A 23,927-nucleotide genomic window follows, 5' to 3' on the forward strand; every position below is an offset into this window, starting at 1 on the left:
AGCTCACATTAAAATACAGGTATAACAGTTCGTTTATTCTTAAAGGCTTTCACAAATGGGATCCAATAGTTGTTGTAGGTTTTTCAGGCTCTTTGGCCATGTTCTCCAGAACACACCCAAACAGCCCGAAAAACCTACAACAACCATAACAGTTTGTCTTTAAGGTTGGTCTTTTCTAATTTTTAAAATTTTTCCCTTTGGGTTTTCCCTGAAATTCATTTGAGTACCATTCCTACTTTCATCACAAGTATCTCTGAATTCCTTTAACACAAAGGGCGTTATGTTTACTTAAATGTGTCAAATGTTTCAGGGGATACTTATTAAAGCAAATACAAGTGAGATAAATTGTCACACCATAATAACTAAAGATTACCTAACTGCATGTATATGACAAAATATGAAACTAAGACTGATGCCATTATAAAATATACTACTTTGTAGACAAGATAATAAATATCAGAATAGGTACATTACTTAACTGGGAATCAAAATACTTGGTTCAAAAACAGTAAAATCATGGCAACAGAATGCAAGCCTATGGGCTAATTAGGTATAAGCAGGTGCTTAGTTGTAGTCCAAAAGACATAAAGGGCACTTGGTTCCTAACAGGAGGCAAGGCTAATGCCATCATCGGTACCTACATTGTTACCAAAGAGCTCCATTTGTTTGCTAGTTTCTCATAGATCAACCTCTAAGTTTCCTAGCTAACATCCTTGCCTTGGAGAATGTGTTTCAGCTATTTTGTAATGCATTTCTATACCAGGCTAACTCAATTATGCCCAGATGGCACCTCTAAGAATCCCTAATTCATATTTCTGGGCTACATACGTAAGTGGCATGTTAACAACAGAAATAATATTCAAGTGCCCAATACCCAAGTCATGAATAGAGGGAACAGGCTAGCCCTGCCCTACTGCTCTTATGTGTGAAGAACTAAAATGGGGAAAAATAGTCATATGACTGAAAACATGAAAAAGAAATCAGACTTTTTAATTGTCTGAAAACGCTACATGTGTAGAAATGCTTTAACTTTCTACACATGAGAGCTAGGATGGAGGGGAAGGGCTAGCCTGCTTCTTTTTTCTAAGTTGTTAAGCATCATCCTTCTATTAAACATCCACCTATGGCTACATATAGCTGGATATGGCAGAATGTGGCATATCTCCCCAGGGGTCCGCATAGTCAAAGCTTTGGTTTTTCCAGTAGCAATGTATGGAAATGTGACCTGGACCATAAAGAAGGCTGACTGCCGAAGAATTGATGCTTTTGAATTGTGGTGAGAGTCCCCTGGAGTGCAAGGAGAATAAACCTATCCATTCTGAAGGAAATCAACCCTTAGTGCTCACTGGAAGTACAGATCCTGAAACTGAGGCTCCAATATCATGAGAAGAGAGGACTCCCTGGAAAAGAACCTGATGTTGGGAAAGTGTGAAGGCAAGAGGAGAAGGGGATGACAGAGGACGAGATGGTTGGACAGTGTTACCAAAGTTACCAACATGAATTTGACCCAACTCCGGGAGGCAGTGGAAGACAGGAGGGCCTGGTGTGCTCTGGTCTATGGGGTCACGAAGAGTCGGACATGACTTAACGACTAAACAACAACAAACCCAATAAGCATAAAGATTTGTTTTTTTAAAATGTTGATTACAACACTTTCTAAGCATAAAACATCTCTGCTCCCCTTCCCAAGATACTCTGATATACGGTGTGCATGTCCGGGCATGCAATCAAAATTCAGACAAGTCATTCACCACTTATTATTTATCTTTATACATTTAAAAAACTTTCTGGAATGACAGAAAATTATATCCTCAGAACTGCTTTCAGCTGAACCACGCAACTCACACTCATTCGTACTCCCCCAAGCACAATTCTTCTAGTCCCCCATGTTTCCTCTAATTAAAAATGTAGACTAAACGTTTCAAATATAGTTCTCTATTTGAAAAAGGTATGTGTGTTCTGAAGGCACAAAGATGCTTTAAATGCAAACTTTCTGGTCTTCCCTTATTATGTCCCCAAATTAATACAGTCATGTCTTTTCATTCCGTATAACAAAAGGTATAAATTAGCAGAAAGAGCTTGCATTTAGTTTAGAAGGAACTTCATAATGAGCTTACACTGTTTTAATTTTGTTTTGGCTTTTAAAACTGAGTTAAAACCAGCAATATCTTAATAAACAAGCCTAAGGCAAGCTGCCTGATACAAGCTCTGCCAGCAGTGTATATGCCTGGAGGTGGAAGTATCTGTGCACCTCAGTAGTTCCATTTCACTTGCAAAAAAGCATTGTGGGTGAAAGGCTATGACTGGAAGTCTTTCTATACAGATGACAGAAGGGTTAGGGTAAATGTTCGAATGCCAGAATCTTTGTGGAGCAGGGTGCAGGACTTTGAATCCATTAGATTTAATAAAAGCACCAAATGTACTTCTGTTTGCATGTTAGCTCAAGCCAACAAGCACAGGTGTTGAAGTATTTTTCTGTACTTTGACAGCCCAAGCTCATATGGAAATTTCTCAAGTATGCCAAACTAGGCATTATGATACCCCACACAAAAGGAAAAGCAAATACCAGGCTTAACTTGGGGTGCTTGAACCAAAGACATTTTATAAGCACAAATCTGGCTTAGGAACTTGGTTTCTCATATTGCAAATTTATTAAATTCAAAAGCACACACACCAGAATGATTGTTAGCTAGAAGTTAACTCCCTGTAGTTCGTCAATTCGCTCTCAGGGCAGTTGCTATTGACAAATTTTTCCATGAAAATTTGTTTATTCTTAATATTAGTGGATAAAAGGAACTTAGCACATGCTCGGCGAACTATGCATACTGAAATGTAGAGTCAATGGTTTCCAAATGCTCTTCTTCAACATCAGCTTTTAGCAGAAATGAAAATGCCACAAGAAAGAGTGCCAAGTTAAATGGACACTCTTTCTAAAGGAAATAGCAAATGGGCTTGTTAGGGGCTTGTCTCAGAGCAATGGAGCCCATTAATATTATTTTATTGTTGCAGTAAAATTCCTCCACACAATCCATTTTTCTGGACTAAGATTATTAGCAGAAGCCACGTCAGAGACAATTTGATGTGATGGGATGAAATGGTTAAAACTCCCCACCCTGCGCATCATTTTCCCTGTCAAAACAATCTAACATAGGTACTTTAAAGCAGTGGTCCCCAACCCTTTTTTGCACCATGGACTGGTTTAGCATGCGGGATGGGGGCGTCTGTGCAGGCATGGGCAGAGCATGCTGATGCGTGTATGGACACAGGGTGTGCATGTGTCCATGTGTATGTCGGCAGGGCGTGCATGCATCTGTACATGAGTGGGCAGTGTCTGCATCCATGCGTGCGTGGGGGCAGGAGATCTGTCTCCGCAGCCTGGTCCTGCCAAGGCCACAGGCCCCAACCGGGGGTTGGGGACGCCTGCTTTAAAGTATAAACCAAAAACAGACTTGAATGCAGCTATTCCACATCAAATCTTTTTTCTCCTTGAAGTCTTTTAACTACAGTAATACCTTAGAAATTTGGTAAATACCACTTCATACAAAACATTGCCATTCAGACGTATGTGATATAATGACCCATCTATTTCCCTGTGACTGGTTAAAGAGAGGAGCCAATGCTTTTCCTATTGTCACTAACATTTTCTAGAAGTTATTTCACTTCTCTTCAATTCCTTTGTTGAGAAGGTAAAGATATTTAATATGGCCTGGCAGTAAACACTGAAATAGCCTCTTAATGTCCCATAATTATTGGTTACAAAAGGGAGCAAATGACAAAAGAGGGGGAAAAAAGGGAATTCAGAATCATCTTTACAACCCACAAAATACACTACAGTGAATAAAAATGGAGAACACGGCTTCTGGGCCCCAGGTTAAATTCTTACGATCTAGCTCATCCTTCTTGTTTGCCATGGGACTAAGGATAGGTTTACAGAGTAATAAACTCCTTTCACAAAAGCCATGCTTCACTGGCTCCAAGACAAATCTATACACATATTTACTGTACAACAAAAGGTAAAACAACAACAACAACACTACAGATCTATTTTATGTGCTAACAGGTGGTATATGATAAGAACAGAATCTATAGCAAGGGCCAATGCCTGGCACCCCTTTACTTTGAAACACCAGGTAGCCATGCTTACATTAAGATGGCAGGAAGAAATGTAGCTATTAGCTGCTTTGTTAAATAAAAAATAAACTAAAAATTCATAACCTAACAGTGCTTGTAGTGTATCTTTAAAAACATTCATAAAAATAGTGCAATGTTCAAGCAACACTTCTTTTTGGAGGGGAAAGATAGCAAATCATAATGACTACATGTATTCAGATCATGCTTTTCAAAATGCTTTTTTCATCTCTACCGTGCTTCGCCTGTGCCAAAAACAGTACACTTAATTTTTATTTGCTGGCCATAACAAAGCAGCATTCATATCTACCAAATATAAACAGTACAAGGATCAGCTCTAGTAATGGCTCTGGTCTGAAAGCACATTTCAGAAACCCTTAAGACTGGATTTTCCTGTGCTTATACAGTAATTTTAAACTCTTTATGAACGTAAGATAATGATTTTTTAAAATCCATATTTGATCATCCAATATGGGTCAGACTTGCTATGAAAAAGTACAGCCATATTTCTTCATTTGTAGGTTGGAGGACAAAGGATACATGCATAAATCTACTGGCATAAATCTCCTTCCTGGACATGTTATTTCATGATAAAGTTCTTTCATTGAGAGCCAAGGCTATTGGTGGCTACAAGCCACGATGGCTATATAAGACTTCTAAGTTTTTTTTTAAACTGCTACTAGTACTAATCAGTAATACAAGTGGAAAACTATCATTTCAAACTTATTGGTGCACACATGAATGAAAACATTTTACATATTCTCAAGGTCAACACTAGATCAACTACACACAATGGTAAATATACAAATAACCCCCCTTCCCCCTCATAAAATCTTTGCCTCAGCACACAGAGGTTTATGACTGTGAATTAAGTCCAATCACAACTAAAATCAGATGCAACAATGTCAAATGTCGAAATACATAGTTAAGAATAATGGTACAATTTGGTATCACCTTATTAGAATGCAAGGGAAAATAGTGGAGTTGTGTATGTTGGCCACATTACTACTGTACTCATACCACCAGATATTGTCCATACTCTGGGAGCTTCTCTTTTGGATATTCAGTCTCTCTTTGTAAGGGGAATCTGGGCAAGGTTTCTAGTCATAGCTTGTCTTGCATGTGTTCAATGCACTTCCCCTTATAGACAAGGTGCACAGGACTGGGTTGAATGGTAATGAGACAGCATGAGTGAATCCAGATGCTATCTCTCCTTGCATCTTAGTTGGCTGGAGGAAATAACAGTTAAATAGCTTCTGCATTATTCTGTCAGATCAGAGTTAAAGCTTTCCTGTGAAACCTGAGAAAATATGTGCATTTTATGCTTTGTCGAAGTATGCAGAGTCAACAAAGAAAGAGAGAGACAGAGACAAAACAGCTAAGGGGTTTGTGTTGATATCATTCTTTTATCCATCAATACAAAGGCATGAGAAAAGCTATGAAACCTACTATTGATTGTAATCATATTTCATGTCATGTAACTCTGAAATAGTAACATAGCAATGCTGTTGTAGAATTCCAGGACAGAACCAGCTAACCATCTGTGCTAGATCTATTATGTACAACAGACACCTGGCAGGCTTGGTGGTGGAAGGGCAACAGGTTTTACCAACCCTAATCACTCATTCAATATAACTCCGCAACAAATTACATTTCTAGCCCACCAGATCCAAAACTACAGAAGTAATTTAAAAAAGGAGAAAGGAGAGAGCAAAAAGCCTGAACAAAATGTATGAATGACACTGTTTGGATTTGAACATTTCAGTATCTTCTTCCTGTTGTCAAAAGCACAGTGTACCAGTGTCTACACTATTGTTGCTGCTCCTTGCCCTTTGCTGCCGATGAGACTGTTCAAACATTTTTTAAAAATCCATATGAGTATTAGGAACAAATGCATATAATGGTATACATTGAGACTAAAATATGAAGCAAAGGCTGTGAGCTGCAGAATACAAAACGAAGAAAGAGGTCTATAACAGTGCAATATCAACCCACAAGTGGTAGGGAAATGAGAACACCTTGGTCCTCGTTTTCAGTTATTACAGGTATAAAAAGTACAGATACTTTGAAGGAGACCTGCTGAGAAAAGAGGAGAGGAATGATTGCTGAAAAATACTCAATGCACCTGTAAGAGATTGCAGATATTCTCTACAAGACAGTTGTTAATAAGCCTAACCTTTATCCAGCGATGGTTAGCCTCCTTCAGTCTAGTGTCAAGCTTATGTTTTACTTCAGGGTTCAGTGATGCACTACCAAGCACTTTTTCTCCAGCCTCATTTAATCGCTTCAGTATTCCCTTGTGTGGAGGCAGTTCTTCCACTCTTAACTGGAACAGACAAATTCAACATTTAAAATGAACTGTAGTAGAATTTTCAACTCCCTTATCTTCACCTCTATTGATTAGTTTATCAGCTGAAGTAACTAGACTCAAGAGCTCAATTCAGCACAAAATACTTGCAGCTTTTGTTCTAGGTTGCAATGCTGCAGGAAAAGGTAGAAAACATAACAGTTCTCTTTCTGCAATAGGTAGATATTTTTCAGATGCCCACCAGAATGTCAATACCACACTCAGATGAAAGAAAACGATGGAATGATTAAATGATCAAAAAGAAAAAAAAGAGCCAGTTATCAATGTTAATGATTCCTGGAATCATTCTCAAAAGAGAAATATATTTCATTTTAATGACTTCCTTAGGTGAGGCTATTATACTGGTGCAGTTTACTGTAAGGATAACTCATGCTCGCACACTCCACAAGAAAGACAGTAAAAGCAGTTTTTAAAGCATTGTGTGCAACTACCAAATTATCCTTTTATACTAACAAGTTATCCTTTATGAGTTAACTAAGAGAACTCTGGTTGTTTATATCAGGAACAGGCAACATACAACCCATAGGCCATGGGCACCTTCCCCCTGATTTTGAGATTACCAGAGCCTGGGGACCCCTTCCCCACATTTTCTTTCATTAAAAAAGGAGAATCACTGTTGCAGAAATGTGACTTATTAAAAAAGGAAACAATTCAAATTTGCATGTTTCAAATCTCTGCAGTACTGCAGAAACAGATTAGGATGTATTTACTAGGATGACAATGACAATGCTCAACATGGCTGATAAGATTTTGCTAAGAGCAGTAAGCACAGAAACAGTACTATAATTCTCATCTTCTCTCTGCCCTTTTACCTTTGGAATTTCATCTTGCCAATCTTCAAGGACATTTTGTGGAAAGCTTTTTTTGCCCACTTCCTCAGTTTTGTCAAAGACACTGCAACCCTCCCGCACCCTCTAATTCTACTGAACAGGCTAACGTTTCAAGCCATTCTTCTAGCTACTTGAATCAGTGCTCAATCATTTCTGGAGTGTTTTGCAGCATTAAGGGTTGCCAAGAATTTGCTGTCTTACAGCTATAATTAAGCTAGCAATTTTGTTTCTAAGTGAAAAGAAGCCACTAGGAAGACTAACTGTGCAATGTATGGTATATATATGTTTACTCATAAGTAAGTCTTACTGCATTTAGCTAGACTTGCTTTCAGGGCATAGGACTGCAACTTAACTAAAAAATAAAAGCTGAATATCTGATTATTGTACTTGTCTATGCATTCTGAAGTCAAAGAGATTATAAAATAAAGGCCATAATCCTGTTAGTTACAGTTGCCAGCATAATTCTGCAGGTGATAACTTTCAGTGGCTACTGCAGACAAAGAAGAGGTCTCATTACACAACAGTCACATGATTTGGCAGGTGACCAGAAAAATCAGCACTGAACTAGCAGCACCTTGAGTTGATGGCTATATGAAGCAGGATTTTTCCAGCAGCAGTACCCCAAATGTGGAGCTGCATCCCCAGGGAGGTTTGATGGCTTCCATCTCTGTTCAGCTTTCAATTAGTAGCTAAACCCTCTGTTCCAAAGAGTCTTTTGTCTCTAGCATTTCAATACATATATTTTAATGAATGTTTAAATGCTTTCTAAATAATGTTTTAAACTAAATGTTTCATCATTTTAATTTCTCACAAACTGCACTGGGAATTTGTTCTCTCTGGTATATTTCTATATATGACAGAATATTTATATCACTGTCCTCGGTCTCAGCAGAACCTTGGCCTAAAGATGCTAAAATATACATACAAATAAATGAACAGTGCTGTATATATTTGGCTCAAGGAATGCAATGAGAATATTTAAACTAAAGGGAAATAATTGGGCAGAAAGATGATGAGCAAATGATTTAAATAAACACATAAATAGGTCATGCTGAGTAAAATAGGGTTTAATTTCAAGGAAAGATATACAGAGTTGTCTCTACACATTAGGAACAAGATTAATTACTCTCCACTGTCATAATATTGTCCATTGTTATTTAAAAGAAGTTCAAAACAAACAGAATTTCAGTGCTTATTTACTGGAGAAGCTGTGCATTAATCCACATTAATGAAATGAGTACACATTGGGTAGGTGATGCATATGTCAAATTCATAAATATAAATTATTGTTATGGCATTATACATGAGACCCAATTTACATGGAACATAGAGTAGATGGGTCATGGTCTCTTTATGAAATGAGAAATAACCTAAACTGTTTAAACATTTCAGTTATCTCTCATGTGTTCAAACGTTCTCACTGTATCTCCTGAGCCATAAATGTCCAGCACTCATCATCATCATCATCATCATCATCAAATGGCAGGGCTGGAAGCAACCCAATGGTCACTGAGTCCAGCCTCTGTCAAGGAGATGCAGTAGGGAACTGAACTTCCAGCTTCTGGCTGCACAACCAGATATCTATACCACTGGTATTTCTTTGTATATTTTAGTATCTTTTAGCCAATTTTCTGCTGAGACCAAGGACAGTAGCAAAAATATTTCATGATATCTGTAAAAATACCAGAGAGAATCAGAGACCAATCAAGACTAGTGGTGTGGAGAAATCAGCAAAACTTCATTGGTTTCACTACCGCTCCCCCAGAAAAATGCCTTATAGTATGTCACTGCCAGTAAGCACAATCTTAATTGTACAGTAGCTCACACAGCTTCATTTGCCCACTGAATCAATGAATTCCATTGGTAAGCTCTTGGTTTTTGGTTCCTGTCATGCCTTAATTGGACTTTAGTTTAAAAAACTATTCAGTTTTGCCAGTGTTTTGCATATAATATGATCTACATATTAGTGAGTGGTCCACCATTTCATTGTCTGCCATTTTGCACAATGAAATAGCAACCTACAGTGGTGCCTCGCACAGCGAGGTTAATCCGTCCCGGATTAACCCTCGCTGTGTGAAACATCGCTGAGCGGGGCAGAAAAGCCCATTGGAACGCATTAAACATTGTTTAATGCGTTCCAAATCGGCTGAAAACTCACCGTTCAGCGATGCTTCTGGGGTCCGGCAGCCATTTTCGCGCCCTCCCCTCGCTGAACGAGGGCACGAAAATGGCTGCAATCAGCTGTTCTGCGGCTTCAAAATGGCCGCAGGAACAGCCGAAAGGGCCGGGCGCAGCGTTTTCGCGCCCTTAGTAAGTGAGGGGAGAGCGCGAAAACGCTGCGCACAGCCATTTCGGCTGTTCCGGCAGCGTTTTCGCGCTCTCCCCTTGCTTACCAAGGGTGCGAAAACGCTGCACACGGCCGTTTTGGGGCACGCGGCGGCCATTTTGGTCCCGCCGATCAGCTGATCGGCGGGTCCAAAATGGCCGCCGGAACAGCCGAAATGGCCAGGCGCAGCGTTTTTGCGCCCTTAGTAAGCGAGGGGAGAGCGTGAAAACGCTGCGCGCAGCCATTTCGGCTGTTCCAGCAGCATTTTTGCGCCCTCCCCTTGCTTACCAAGGGCGCGAAAACGCTGCACCCGGCCCTTTCGGCTGTTCCGGCAGCCATTTTGAAGCCGCGGAACAGCTGATCGGCGGGTCACAAAGCGAAGGTCGGTAAGCGAGCAGCTTACCGACCTTCGTTCTGCGATTTTCGCCTATTGGGGCCATCGCTGTGCGATCGCATTAGCGTCCTCGTAGAGCGAATTCATCGCTCTACGGGGCGCTCATTGTGCGAGGCACCACTATATATTATAAATGGCAAAAAAGCTTAAATGAACTGACCAAACATCTTATAATTGGAGCCATTGTGAATTTTTGTGCAGGACAATTTCCATTTCTTCATAATGCATACGACAATATACCGTATTTTTCCATGTATACAATGCTCCCATGTATAAGACGTCCCCCACTTTTCTAATCCAAAATTAAGAAATCTAAGTGGGGCTTAGCAAGTGTAGGGGAAAGGGATCAAAGTGCTGCAGGATTGCTTTGATCCCTGCTTTCCCCTCCATTTGTTTTTGTTCTCTCCTCAGCTTACTTCTGTGTATAAGATGACCCTTAATTTTTAGTCTAAAGATTTTAGACAAAAGTATAGTCTTATAAACAAAAACTACGGTAATTAACTTGACAGTAGAAAGATGTGTTTTGAATGTATGCCTTTTGACAGTTGACTTCTAACAGCTTGTCTCTTTAAAATAATGTCTTAAAATAGGATTTCATACACATTTTATAAAAAAGTTTCTTTCAGTGGATACTAGTTCCTTCAAAACTGGGCTCTATTTGGCTTCAAACTTTCAGGGCAGTTTTTCAAAGTTTGACACTAAATAGCAAAATATCCCTGTCTCCCTATTGTGACATCACATTCTTGTCATAAATGTTTGATTCTCAAGCACCAACTATACATTTCAAATGATTTATTTTGACAATTTATTTGCACAGCAGGCTTATTTCAAGGAATGAGAAATCAAAATAACATTTTTAACTGTTGTGGGAGTGGGAGGGAGGCAATGTGTGGCTTAAGAAAAGATTGTGCTGTTCAAATGTACATTACCTTCACTTTCCGAAGAGTGTCTTTCAACTGGTATTCATTTCCTGGTTCAAGAGGAATGCCACTAATGGTACTTCCTTCGTCTAACCATAAAATAAACTTATCCAAATTGTATTGCAGTTCTGTCAGGTAATTTTGTTCTTCTTCAAGCCTGTGGTGAAAAAGAACAAACAAAATTAACAGGGTGATTCAAAGTCTTACATTGAGATGGAGGTCAATTAGCAAAATTGCAAGGCAGCACAGCAAGAAATAACATAAATATAATTGGTAAATATTTTACTTATTTACTCAAATGCACAGAGATACTATGTTCATTGCTTTACATTGGCTGAAATCATATTCCTATGGCCACTAGTGTAATACTATCAAAGTAGCTAGTAGAGTAGTTCTGAAGGCAGATCCCTCAAAGACAGATCTCTGAATTCAGCCAATAGAAAGGAGTTCTCCCAGTACTGGGATATTTTCTACCAGCATGATGAGATCAGTGGAGGGAATAGAGGCTTCTGTATATTCCTGACCCCATGCAGCCACTGTTGCACTGTTAAGTCATTTTCAGTATGTCCATTGAAAGTAATGGGACTTCAGTTTCTCAAGAGAAAGTTGTCCATGGATTTCATTAGGTTAACTCTAAGGTTAGCTAGGACTGGATCCAATTCTAATATTTCAGCAAAATTTTAGTGAAGATAGACTTGATTACTTTGAAGCTCTCAGAAATAACATTTGTGGGAAACTATACAGATATATTTGGGTGGGGAGAGAATCCAGCAATACCTTTTCAGGTATTGCAGCCTTAATCTGCCTAGGGCTTGAAGTGAAGTGATGATTTGGGGACAGAGATGAGCCCTGCCCTCCATACTATTACCCCATTAGGAAGAGAGACAAGCTTTTGCTTGTTCATAGTGAAAGTCTATAACAGTTTTTAAAATACCTTAAGAAATCTCTAGTGTGCTTTTAAATATCTCCAATACATAATAATCTCCTCTCCAAATTCTTTAGCTACATTTTAAGTGGCAGAATTAAAAGGCCTTTTCTGCCAATTTAATTTGTAACACTTCAAAACATGTATACATTTGACTTGAGAGCCACTACTGACTTTTCACCAACACTTGCTAATTTGTTATATTATTATAACAATATCTAAGTCACCATTTACTCCCAAGCAGTCATTACTGAACGCACTCACATTGAAAGGAAATGTGAATTGTGAACAGTGTTACAAGAAACCTTAGAATGGTCTTATTCCCATTTATTTAGAAGGGAGTCCCACCATGGGACTTACCTCCCAAAGAACCATAAGAACATATATTTCTTCTTTGTATTTATATATTTAAAAACTTCAGTCAAAGACTTTCAGAGCAGCTTGCAGTATATAAAAATACAAGAAAATCAATGAAAAGTTAATAACAACCAGCAGCACCACAACAGTCTCACCATGAAAACAGTAAAATCCATCAGATCCAAAATTTCACAAGGTCAAAAGACTTGGGCAGATTAAAATGTGTGTTGCTGTTTTTCACTTGGCACTGATAAGACATCCAATTTCGTGTCCTCCCACAGAGAGCACTCAATAATTGGGGTGCCAACACACTCTCTCCTGGGGAAAACATTATATAATTGAGTGCTGGTACAGTTGTTTCAAGCCTGGTTCTATATGCCCTGCCACAATCAGTAAGCAAGCTTTAAGCACTATGGAGCAGGACATAAACAGCACACTTTGCTTTTGCTTTATGTTTTACAAATGAAAATGTGTGACTAGTTTTGAAAGACTGCCCCACATATAGCACATTAAAAGTAGTTAAGCTAAAATAAATATATCCCAAAGCAGTAGTTCCTTGTAGCTGGAGGGAGCACAGGTGAGTCATGGCCAACTACATGCCCAAATTAATTGTGGCAAGGCTATCAGCGTCCAAAAAAGCTACAGGTCAGCCAAAGCAAAGCAAAGCGTGCTGCTTATATACCGCCCCATAGTGCTTCAAGCACTCTCTGGGTGGTTTACAAGTTAATTATGCAGGCTACACGTTGCCCCCCAGCAAGCTGGGTACTCATTTTACCGACCTCGGAAGGACAGAAGGCTGAGTAAACCTTGAGCCGCCACCTGGGATTGAACCCCAGGTCGTGAGTACAGTTTTGGCTGCAGTACAGCGGTTTAACCACTGCGCCATGAGGCTCTTATCACTACAGCTAATAAAAACTCCCTTGTACCATGGAAGCCACTGGGGACTCTGAAGACAGGAATGGACTGAAATAATGTGAACTTATCCAGAAAAGGCTGTCTGTCACCTCCCAAGTCATATGGAGACTCAGCTAAAACCACTTCCCTCTCACGTAGATTTAGATTCCACCCCCCTTTGACTATATCCTCATTCATTATGCACTCCAGACACCTATTCACCTCCTTTACAACTTCACTTGAATGTGATAAAAAACAGATATAAAGTTGGGTGGGACCTCTGCACTTTGATGGCACTTCTTTGCAAATCTCATTCACTTAAAATTATAGCAGCATGGGGGACAAGACAGAAGCCAATGGCACAGCACAGCATGACAGCCATGAAACAAAGCAGCAATCCTTCTGCACTAGCTTAATGCAAAGAGCAGAATTCCTGAAGCACATCTCCCATCATACAGTAGAGGTCCAGAAAGAAACAATGGTCACCTTTATCTGGAAAAAAAAATATCCCTTATATATACTACTTTTGTCCTCCTTCTGTTATAGGTAATCCATCAGGATAATAAGGCCTTCTATGGTTCCAAATCTGACTTCGAATGCAGGCTAAAATGCATCCCAATAATTAGTGTCATTCAAGAATCAACACCCACTTAATTATAGAATCCCTGCCTTAGTTACATCACATTTTGACTACTGCAATGTGCTCTACGTGAGACTACCTTGAAGAGGGTCCAAGATTTTCAACTGGTGCAACATGCAACAGCTAGTTTGCTAACTGGTGCACATTATCCTGATCACACAACTCCAATACTGTTGAATGTGCACTGGTTGCCAATTGCCAACCAAACACAATTCAAGGTGAAAGTTTCAACCTGTAAAATTTGAAAGAGCTTGGGGCTTGGTTATCTAAGGGGCCACCCATCTCTTATGAGCTCGGCCAGATACTAGAATCCTCAGGAGAGGCCCTCTTAAAAATATCAACAGTTTCAGAAGCCCAGTTAACAAACATGCAGGAGAGTCTAACCTACTTTGTTTTGTTTTTAACTGTATATTTTGTTGATTTTAACGGTTTTAAGGTACTTGCTTGATTTTAATGGTTTTAAAAATTGGGTTGGTTTTATGATTTGGGGAGGGGATTGGTTAAATTTGGTTTTACCAGCTTTTATCCTTTTGAGAAGTTTGTAAGCTGCCTTGAACATTTTTTAAGAATATGCTGGGATATACATGTAACAAACAAACAAACAAACAAACAAACAGAATCATGGAAATATTATCATAGTATTTATTACTAGCTGATAACACATTCCTAAGAGTACAAGGTGGTCCCTCTTCATGAGTACTATCACTTCTATTACCTTCAAAAAGTTGTGACCATTCCTCTATTAAATGGGCATTCATCACCATCGAGATGCAGCTAGTAAATGTCTTTCCACTAAATGTTTAGTATCATTCCAATTACAAAATTATGCATTTGTATCTGCCAATCCTAGCATAAGTTCAGCAGAAGAAATTTTGGTTAATACTAGGATATGGTGCTGCAGATATTTAGGACTGGAGTGCTATAAGGAGGCATGACCACATATTATGTACATTGTACCCATTTTTAGAAAGATGAAAAATAAATTACAAAGACAGAATACTTTATTATGATAAAGTAATGTTATGTTTCTAAAGTTATCATTTTGATAGCAAAGTTTAAAAATCTTTTACTCAAGCATCCAAGACTTCAAGTGTTATAATTGTATTTACTTACAGGTTTAATGATTTGCTAGGATTTATTCCAACATGTGGTACTAACAGTAATAAATGGTGCATTTAAAACTCCCCATCTGAAATTAAGTGCTAGACATTTTATTTCAAGAGTCATTCCAATACATTTACACGAAAATAAGCTGTGGTCTCTGTATGAAATATTGAAATGAGTAGCTGCTTGCATTATAACCACTTCTAATATATTTTAAACAAAACAACACTCAGCATGGTGAAGAATACACATAAAATTTGAAGGTAAATACAAAACCCCACAGCATGTTTCTATGAATTATACAGCTGAATGTTAAATAATGTAAATGGCCACGTTCCAATTGTTTGTCTGAACTGGAAAAGACCTAATGGAATCTATATATGTATTTACTTGCCAGGTTTCATAGATTCCATGGATCTGTTCTAGTTGAGATTAGCAATTGCACTTAGTCCTGAAGAGTTACGTCTTTGCTGCCTTTTCATGACACTCCAAAGCAACTGTCTAATTCACTCAGTTGAATGGAAGGGCTGACTTTTTTGAGACCCTCTGCAATTTTGAGTCTGGCCAAAAATTAATTTTACTCTCTTGGTTTAAATTCACATATTTATTTATTTAAAATATCTGTATGCCGCCTTTCTCCTAAAGGATCCAAGGTGGCTTACAATGTTAAAAGAAATTAAATTAAAAGCTAAATTAATAAACTATTACAATATCTTAAAAGAATTAAATAAAGAGCATATTAAAACTTTAAAATGGGAACAATATTCAAAGCACAAGCAAAACAAGAGAATACAGTAATCCCTTTAAAAATCCCACCAGAAGAGAAAGGTCTTCATCTGTTTATGGAAAGACAGCAAAGATGGGGCCAGCCTGGCCTTCCATGGGAGGGGGTTCTAGAGTCTTGGAGAAGCAACAGAGAAGGCTCTCTTTTGTGTTCCTACTAAATATATCATTCTGCCTAATGTAGGCTTCTATGACAGTTCTAGTGCTTCTTCGGCTTAACTAGTCAGAGACTGTGGAATGCTATGAAAGGTGACTGAAGAATAGAACAGAAGAGAGCATTAGTTTGAATGTTGTCTGAGTTAGAAAATAATGTTTGGAGAATGCTTGTGTAACCCCCATAAAATATTGCTTCAGCCCAAAGGAGTGGGTTCAAGAAAGAGCAGTGCTGTGAGTATGATATTTGAATCAGAAACAGCAGGAGAAATGAAGATGCTGGAGCTGCTGTTGCCAATTAGATTACTAAGGCCCTTGCCAACTTGGTCTTGGTATAATTCCTACAAGTTTGTGTAGAAGAGATGAATCCACATAGTGAATTCATACATATGCAACTGAATTGGTATTTTATTCTAGGGTTTTGAAGACTCTGAATTAGATTAGATTAGATTAGATTAGATTAGATTAGATTAGATTAGATTAGATTAGATTAGATTAGATTAGATTAGATTAGATTAGATTAGATTAGGCATCCTTCAGTCTCAAAAGGCTATGGTAACGTACTCTGTATGGAGGACTTGGAACAGCATCTCGTGTGGCTGAGAAGGCCAATTCGAGAGTGACAATCTCTTCCACGCTGAAGAAAAATACAATCTGTCCCCTGTCCAGCTCCCTGATTTTGCTGGTTTTGGGACTGCCTCTTTGCCTCGGCCTGCTGGACAAGGGTCTTTTCAAATTGGGAGAGGTCATGATGCACGCCTGCCTCCAGGCTGAAGACTCAGATGTCAGGGTTTCCCACCTGTTGAAGTCCATTCATAAGGCCTTCAGATCCTGCTTGCAGGTATCCTTGTACAGTATCGCAGCTGTGGTCTCCCTCTGGGGCGATTTCCCTGCACTAATTCTCCACACAGGAGATCTTTTGGAATCCAAACATTAGCCATTCTCATGACATGCCCGAGCCAATGTAGACATTGCAGTTTCAGTAATGAATACATGCTAAAAATTCCAGCTCGTTCTAGGACTACTCTGTTTGGAACTTTGTCCTGCCAGGTGATACAAAAAATGTGTCAGAGGCAACACATATGGAATATGTTGAGCTTCCTCTCCTGCTGTTCACAAGGGGTCCAGGACTCACGGCAGTACAGGAGTGTGCTCAGGACACAGGCTCTATAGACCTGGATCTTGGTATATGTTTCTCCTGCAACTGTCTGAGGGAGAATACCATGTCAGTGGTGGATGTATTAGCTCCAAATTTTTGTATGTAATGGATACCCAACCCAATTAAGGAAGATATCTTGGATTTTGTCTGAATTAGAATTGAAAAGGACACCTGAACCTTACAATTTCTACAAACAACTTCTGTATTGGTGCTGTTGCTGAAGACTTGGTGCACAAAATTGTAGCATTTTGTTGTTGCTGTAATTGCTCATATTGCCTGTTACATAACTGTGAATAAGAAGAGACTTGTTTTATGAAATTGGGTTTGAAAGTTCATCAATAGATATCTAAGTAAACAAATAGCCCCAAAGAGCTTGAAAGTTTTATGCATGAATGTTGTCAGAATGAAGGATGTCTGAAAGTCATTTGAATATAGTAAGAATGAAAAAAGAGCTGTGATTCCAGGGCAAGTTTAAAAGAGATACAAATATAGCAGTTTTTGAAAGCAATATAGACATCTAACTGGTTTACTATCTTGTTCCAGTCTCATGAAGAAAGTAATCTGTTTTTTTTTTTAATGTTAACTCCTTCCTATAGGTGTTGGTTTAGGGATCTGTGAACCCTTGTCTTGCCACTACAAACCCTGATAAATACATTAGGAATGCTGTATCCACAGGATCAGTACCAGCAGTTTCAATTATCTGCTGTCTAAAAATATTAAATAAGCCCCCACCCCAGTAAACATATGTTTCCAAGATGTTTTACCAGAACAGCCAACAAGAGGGAACCAGAGACTATGCTATGCTACCTGTACATTTTGCCAGCCATGGGAGGGGGCTAGGAACCAATACCCAGCAGATACAATGGTCCTACTGTATACACAGCCACACCTTTGGTGATATTCCCTTATTTCACTGGCAGTCTTGGGACACAGAAGCCCAGAAAAATAAGAAGTAGCCTCCAGAATTAGTGCTGAGAATGTGACCATACCACCACAACAATTTCTAAAATCATTCTTTTTCTTAGGTTTCAAGACACCTTCTATTGGGAGAATATACATTCTATACATATGTATAGGGTATAAGGTTAGGTATAGAATGTGAATGCATTAAGAACAGAAGTGTAAAATATAGACAAAGTAGAGATTATAAATCTCCCTAATCAGTAGTTAAGGTAGATTTTAGGAGTTATTCATAGCTAACCTCACTATTAGCGGCTTTTAAAAAAAATATAAACTAACAAGGAGGGGCCGTGTCCTGGCTCAAAAGGACTAAACAGTAAAGCAATGGTTTCAGACTCTGATGATATTCCATTATAATATGTGGAAGGAATGAAGGAAGCTTGCCTTTCACTAAGCCAGTTATCCAGGCAAGCCATGAGGAATGTGGTTTAAAAAGTATCTTCTTTAAGTCTCTTACACTGGTTACTCTGAACTGTACTGGGAAGTCTCAGTGTGATGGACACTATGTTTTTAAAAGAACCAGTATCCACTTCCTATGTACTGATATTACCACAGTTCCATCTGATCCTGTGTCTAGGGACTTGAAGCTATCCTTAACAGACTGGTGACCTTGGGCTTTTTTTGGCCAACCTACTCTGGGTTAGAAAGCAACAAGAGTGATGCCCAAATGAACGCTCTCATGCCCATGCCCATTGGCAACATTTTCATTTGATATTACTTAAAATAGTGTAGAAACATATGGCTGTACAGGTGCAGGTCTCTCCCTTGTGATCATAAACCCTAGATGGCCCAGGGTTGCCAATCACAAGGAAGAGATATACATGCAGAGGGGACTTTCTCAGGAATGCTGTTTCAATGTTAATGCTAATTGATAGCTACTCGGGGCCTCATTATATAAGCCACCACACAAAGAGGACAATTGGGTATTTAAGACAATGGGGTTTTAATAGGAGCACAGAATGTGTGGAGCTCCCTGTTGAGGTAGGTGAGATATTCTGCATTCTTATTTTGCTTTACAGTAGTGAAGACTGTTCTATTCCATTAAGGATTTGATATTCTATTGGTCTTTTTTTTAATGAGTTCTTTTTTCCTGTAAGGACAAGACTCTCTAGTCGTTCGTTGCTTCTGTATATTATTATCATTTCAGTGTTTTAATGTGCCTTGAATTAGGGACCTGACATGGAGGAAGTGTGACATGTATTAAATAAATACATCCATATAGGCTAGCAGGCAGGAGAGATGGATAGTAGGTGGGCTGAAGTGCCTGGCTGTGGAGCCAGATGCTGCAAGTTCAAGTCCCCACTGTACCCCAGGAGAGGGGTCAGCTGTAATCACCCAGAGCCCATATGATTGACAGGCTTATGTGTTTTGCCACCTGTGCAGCTTTGGATGAACTACATGGTCCCAGAGCATCCCCAAAAGAAAGAACTGGTAAACTACTTTTAACTACTTAATACTTAGAAGACCCTAGGAGAGGCACCATATGTTGGGATCAACTTGATGGGATGAAATTGATAATATTAGTCAGTGACCAATAGAAAAAAATGTTGCTGCAAAACTGTAACTCCCATCAGGAGTAGCCAGCACAGTCAGTAGAAAGCGTCATCTGGAGAGCACATGTTCTCTATTCTTGCCTCCAGTAGCTTTCACAGAAGGTATGCTGTTTGAGTCATAGGTGTGATGGTATAATGTTTAGGAAGACCCAACAACAGCTACCATTCATCCAAAGAGATCACACTGTTTATATCATTAGTTACACATGTTCACTGCAAAGGCCAAGATAACCTGCTTTCTCAAATGCGGAATGATAGTATCTTCCAACTGTTATACCTCTTATGGGATAGGACTAAAATATACTGCAATATCTAATCCTAGCCATGATGCTTCAGTTTTGACTGCTAGCAAATGCCTCCTGGAACTATTTATGCTAGCATGCAAATTCACGTCAAATAAAACATAACCTCCATAGATGTGACTTGCCCATGGCAGATGTCAAGTTGCTTCTTGTGCTGTTTTCACAAAACAAAACAAAAATCTTCCTCAGGTTCTCACAACCCTAAACAAACTTTTATTTACAGCAATATCAATAGATATTTTCAAATGAGAATTTTAGTGGTCACTGGTGTGTGGCTGTAACTTTTAACCTTGTCTTTTTAGTTCTGCAGTTTATTAGAAAGAGTAATTACCTGATGAACAAGGTAATTAAATATAGCCAGTTTTAAATGAATTCATGTCTCTAGGCTTTCAGCCAGTGGCAGCTGGTTCTTTCATAAAAGTGACATGCCTTGTCTCTGGGAAGAAATGGACAGTGATGGAAAATTGCCAGATGTAGCAAATTTGTTAAGATATAACCCTTATTCAGTTGTTCTGGGATCTGGAAGAATCATTTATGATCAATAAAGAAAAATTAGCTCTGCTCCATCATGCAGGCAGCGCTGAGTCTTGTCATGTGTAAGGTCTACATATGAGCAAGGACCCTGGAAAAGAATCTGAAGAGCTTTACATGTGAGGACTCATCTCTTCAGACACATTATGAGCAAAACGATGGGATAGGATAGTTCATACACTGCATAAGTTTTGATATAAATGTTCAAATCCATCTATGTTTCTATAGTACTACTATTTTAAATATAAATGTGGTTTTGACACATTGACAAACATCCTTTTGCTTAGTGTAATAAGTTGCACTAGAGTAGGCCACTGAATCAGTAGGGATTCGTTAAATCACTTTCTCCATAATTCCATTGATTCAAATGAGCCTATTCTAGTTGCAACGTATTTTAGTGTACTAAACTGTAGTTAGAGCAAGCCTATTAGGATCAATGGAACTTATGGAGGAGCTAAGTTACCATACTCTCACTGATTCAATGAGCCTACTTTAGTGTGACATACTATGCTAAGCAATAGGATTTCAGCCATTGTGTATTTTTGTATATTTAAACTTTTTCCATACAGAGATTATCTAGTGCGGAAATGTTTGTTTAAGGAAACACTAATTATATCATTGAAGTCTAGTATCAAATAAATATTGGAAATACTGTACAGATATGAATAGTATGAAAGTGAAAGCTTAGTAACAGTATTATGTAATGACATTTATAGATTGAAATTGGTCTCTTTTGTTGAAGTTCAGATATTCATAGATGGGAACAAACCTATGTTTTATAGCAGACTGAATGTGGGAATGGATGTAGCTTATGTCTCTTCCAGTTTACTTCTTTGTTTTATATTACTGGATACTTTTATTCTCAGACAAATTGTGGCATCAGAAATGAACTTGCTAGGGAAAAGGTCTTTGAGGCAAAGACCTTTCTAGGGTGCAAAATAGCCTTGGTCACCCTGATGAATGATCTGCTGTAGGGAATACAGGAGGAGTACGTTGAATGTATTTTCTTTCAGGATCTCACAGTAGCTTTGGTAGTATTAGCCAATAGCCATGGTTTATTATTGAGCTATGTCTGTGAGGCGATAGTAGGAGACAGGAGTACTGATTTTGCTCCTACCTGCAGCATCAATTCAAGAGGCTGATCTTGAGGGGAATTAAGCTAATGAGTGTCACAGGGCTCCATTTTGTTTACCCATGCTGCTTAATATCTACTGGAAGGAAACAGATCAAAATACATATGATCTGGAGCTAAGTGCGGTGTTCAAGTGTAAGATCTTTGCAATAGTGAAGAGATTCAGTATGGGATATCTCAATACCCCCTTTGTACCCAGTACTTGAAATTGGAGACACCAAAATTATTAGAGGTCATCTGGATAAGAACCAACCACCTAGACACTGGTAGAAAATGACTAGAGGTCATTTAGGAAAATATGAATTGTTTAGGCTAAATCCTCTGTGGTGAGAAGTTTAAGGATGATAACAAGTACACAGGCTGGGCAGGTCAGGAATGTGCTTATGTTTTGATGTCTGATTCTGTTATTAGTATGCTCATTAGTGAGATGCTCTGTTATCATTTTGTTAATTAGTGATATGCAAACATCAAGAAAGTTGTCAGCGCCTAGATATACTTAATGAGCAGGTGCACCTACTGCTAGGGTGTCAAAAAGCATAGAAAGAGCTGAGAGGCCTTCATTAAATGATTCTCAATGTAGCCCTATATTCTGGAAAGTGCTGTGCAGCTACTGAGTCCAGGGGTTACCCTCTTGCTGCTCTCCAGTGCCTCCTGGCAAGCAGAAGGGAACTAAGGTTCATATTTCTATGTTCTCTGATGATTTATTGTGCACACCTTCTTCTACTGTTTCTTTAATGAAATCTTATGACTTTCCATGGTTATGTTCATTGTCTCTGACCCCCTTGTCAGCCCAGACAAGAAAGGATGCCACAATATGCTAAGGATAACCAGCTCTGTTTCTCTCCATGATTGGAGTCAGATGCTAAGCTATTATATCCATGCTGTAACAGTCTGGTAAACGGTCAATAAATTTAAACTGAATTTTGAGAAGCTCTTGTGTTTTAATTTGTTTAATGTTTTACATTATGTGGAAATGCAAGAGAGGGCTTTCTTGACTACAGTATCCTGATTATGAAATGTGGTCTCAAGTCCAGGTTGGCTGATGCTGATGCCAGCCTCATTTTGGTATCTCATTAAAACCAGCCTGTCTACTCAAGCTTTTGGTCTTAGAGACCATAGCTCAGTTTTAAATTGCCACAGCTAACGTTCCACTGGCTTCTAAAATACCATCATTATTCTTCACAGTCTCTTCCTACTAATTGTATCCTATCCTGAGATCCATCAATACAGTCAGTTAAAAACATTTAAGTAAATAAAAAAGTTGGCAGTAAATGTAAGGGTTCAGCTCCCACTATTTTATGTGTAAATACAGCAAGCCTGACATTTGACAGTGTGCCCATTGACACTGGTTTTTTTTTATCTTGCTGAGCCATTAAAAATGTACAGTGTTACATAACAGTTTGTATATATTGATGGAGTAGCGTTACATGGCCTGTTACATAACAGCACTGATGTTACCTGTCTGTCATGGGTTTGGAGGGAAAGTTCCATCCTATGGGGAGTGGAAGGCGGGACATCAGGAGGAGGGGCTGTACTGTATAAATATGTGATGCCTGTGTGGTGAAGAGGAGATGCTGAGACAGACTGTGAGACACTGGGAGGGACGAAGCAGCAGCTGGGGAAGAAGAAGCTGTTGTGGGAGTCTGGGTGTCTGACAGGGTACTACTGTGTGTCAGAGTACCAGCCTGAAAGGTTCAGGGGTCTGTTGGTTAGCCAGAACTGATGGGTTCAGGGGCTGTGCTTTAAGTTAAAGGTTCTAGGTGAACCAAACTGTATGCTTGTGTGTGTGAGAATAAGCCACGTTACTTTATTTTATTCACCTGATTGTTTTATTTACCCTGTTTGTATCTAAAATAAACCTTATTCTTTTATTGTTTAAAAATCCATCCCTGGTCTGTGTGACTTATTATAGGGAATGGTTGGTGGCAGCTTAGTGTAACTGTGGGACATATCCCAGTAGGTCTGGGTTTGTCACATTGATTGGTGTCCAGCGTGTGGGATACGACTGGTCCAGTTGTCCAGCGGTCCAGCAAAGCCTTGGCAAGTGTGCCCAGAGCAAGGGGGGTCTAGTCAGGGACAGTCTGAGGCGCGTAGGTAATCTTCTAGGTGTACCTCACGGGGAGGTGCACTAGTAGAAGAACGTGCCAACTGGGGAGACTTAGATTAAGGTGCTCTGAGGCAGCCTGATTTTGGCGGGAAAACGCTGAGGCAAAACTGCGTAGCAACAGTGAGCTAGCTTGCCAGCTGAGAGGCCCAGCAGAGGGGGGTAGGCTCTGACTCGATACTGTTGCAAATTTAGTGCTGAAGAACAGCAGCAATCTCTGGGGAGAGCTGGTTCTGAGGCAAGAAGGAAAAAAGTGGTCGTTTTATTTTGAGGCTTGACTTTTTAAAGCAGCCTGTTCTGAGGGGGGATTATGCCCTTGACTCGAAGCCAAGTAGCAGACATGAGTGAAGTGAAAGACCCCCAG

General features: G+C 39.2%; 1 protein-coding gene across 17 annotated transcripts in view; it reads right to left on the reverse strand.

Annotated features, from left to right (window-relative positions):
* Window positions 1–23,927, reverse strand: part of DMD (dystrophin) — a 1,295,019-nt gene that overhangs the window by 413,227 nt on the left and 857,865 nt on the right. For all 17 annotated transcript variants that reach the window (XM_078390471.1, XM_078390476.1, XM_078390472.1 and 14 more), the window contains 2 exons: window positions 10,976–11,123; window positions 6,305–6,454 (listed from right to left, as the gene is read on the reverse strand). In XM_078390471.1, coding sequence (XP_078246597.1) covers window positions 6,305–6,454; window positions 10,976–11,123 — 298 coding nt within the window. The remainder of the gene's footprint in view (window positions 1–6,304; window positions 6,455–10,975; window positions 11,124–23,927) is intronic.

This window comes from Pogona vitticeps, chromosome 3 (genome assembly GCF_051106095.1).
Source record: "Pogona vitticeps strain Pit_001003342236 chromosome 3, PviZW2.1, whole genome shotgun sequence".
In the NCBI taxonomy this organism is placed as follows: Eukaryota; Metazoa; Chordata; class Lepidosauria; order Squamata; family Agamidae; genus Pogona; species Pogona vitticeps.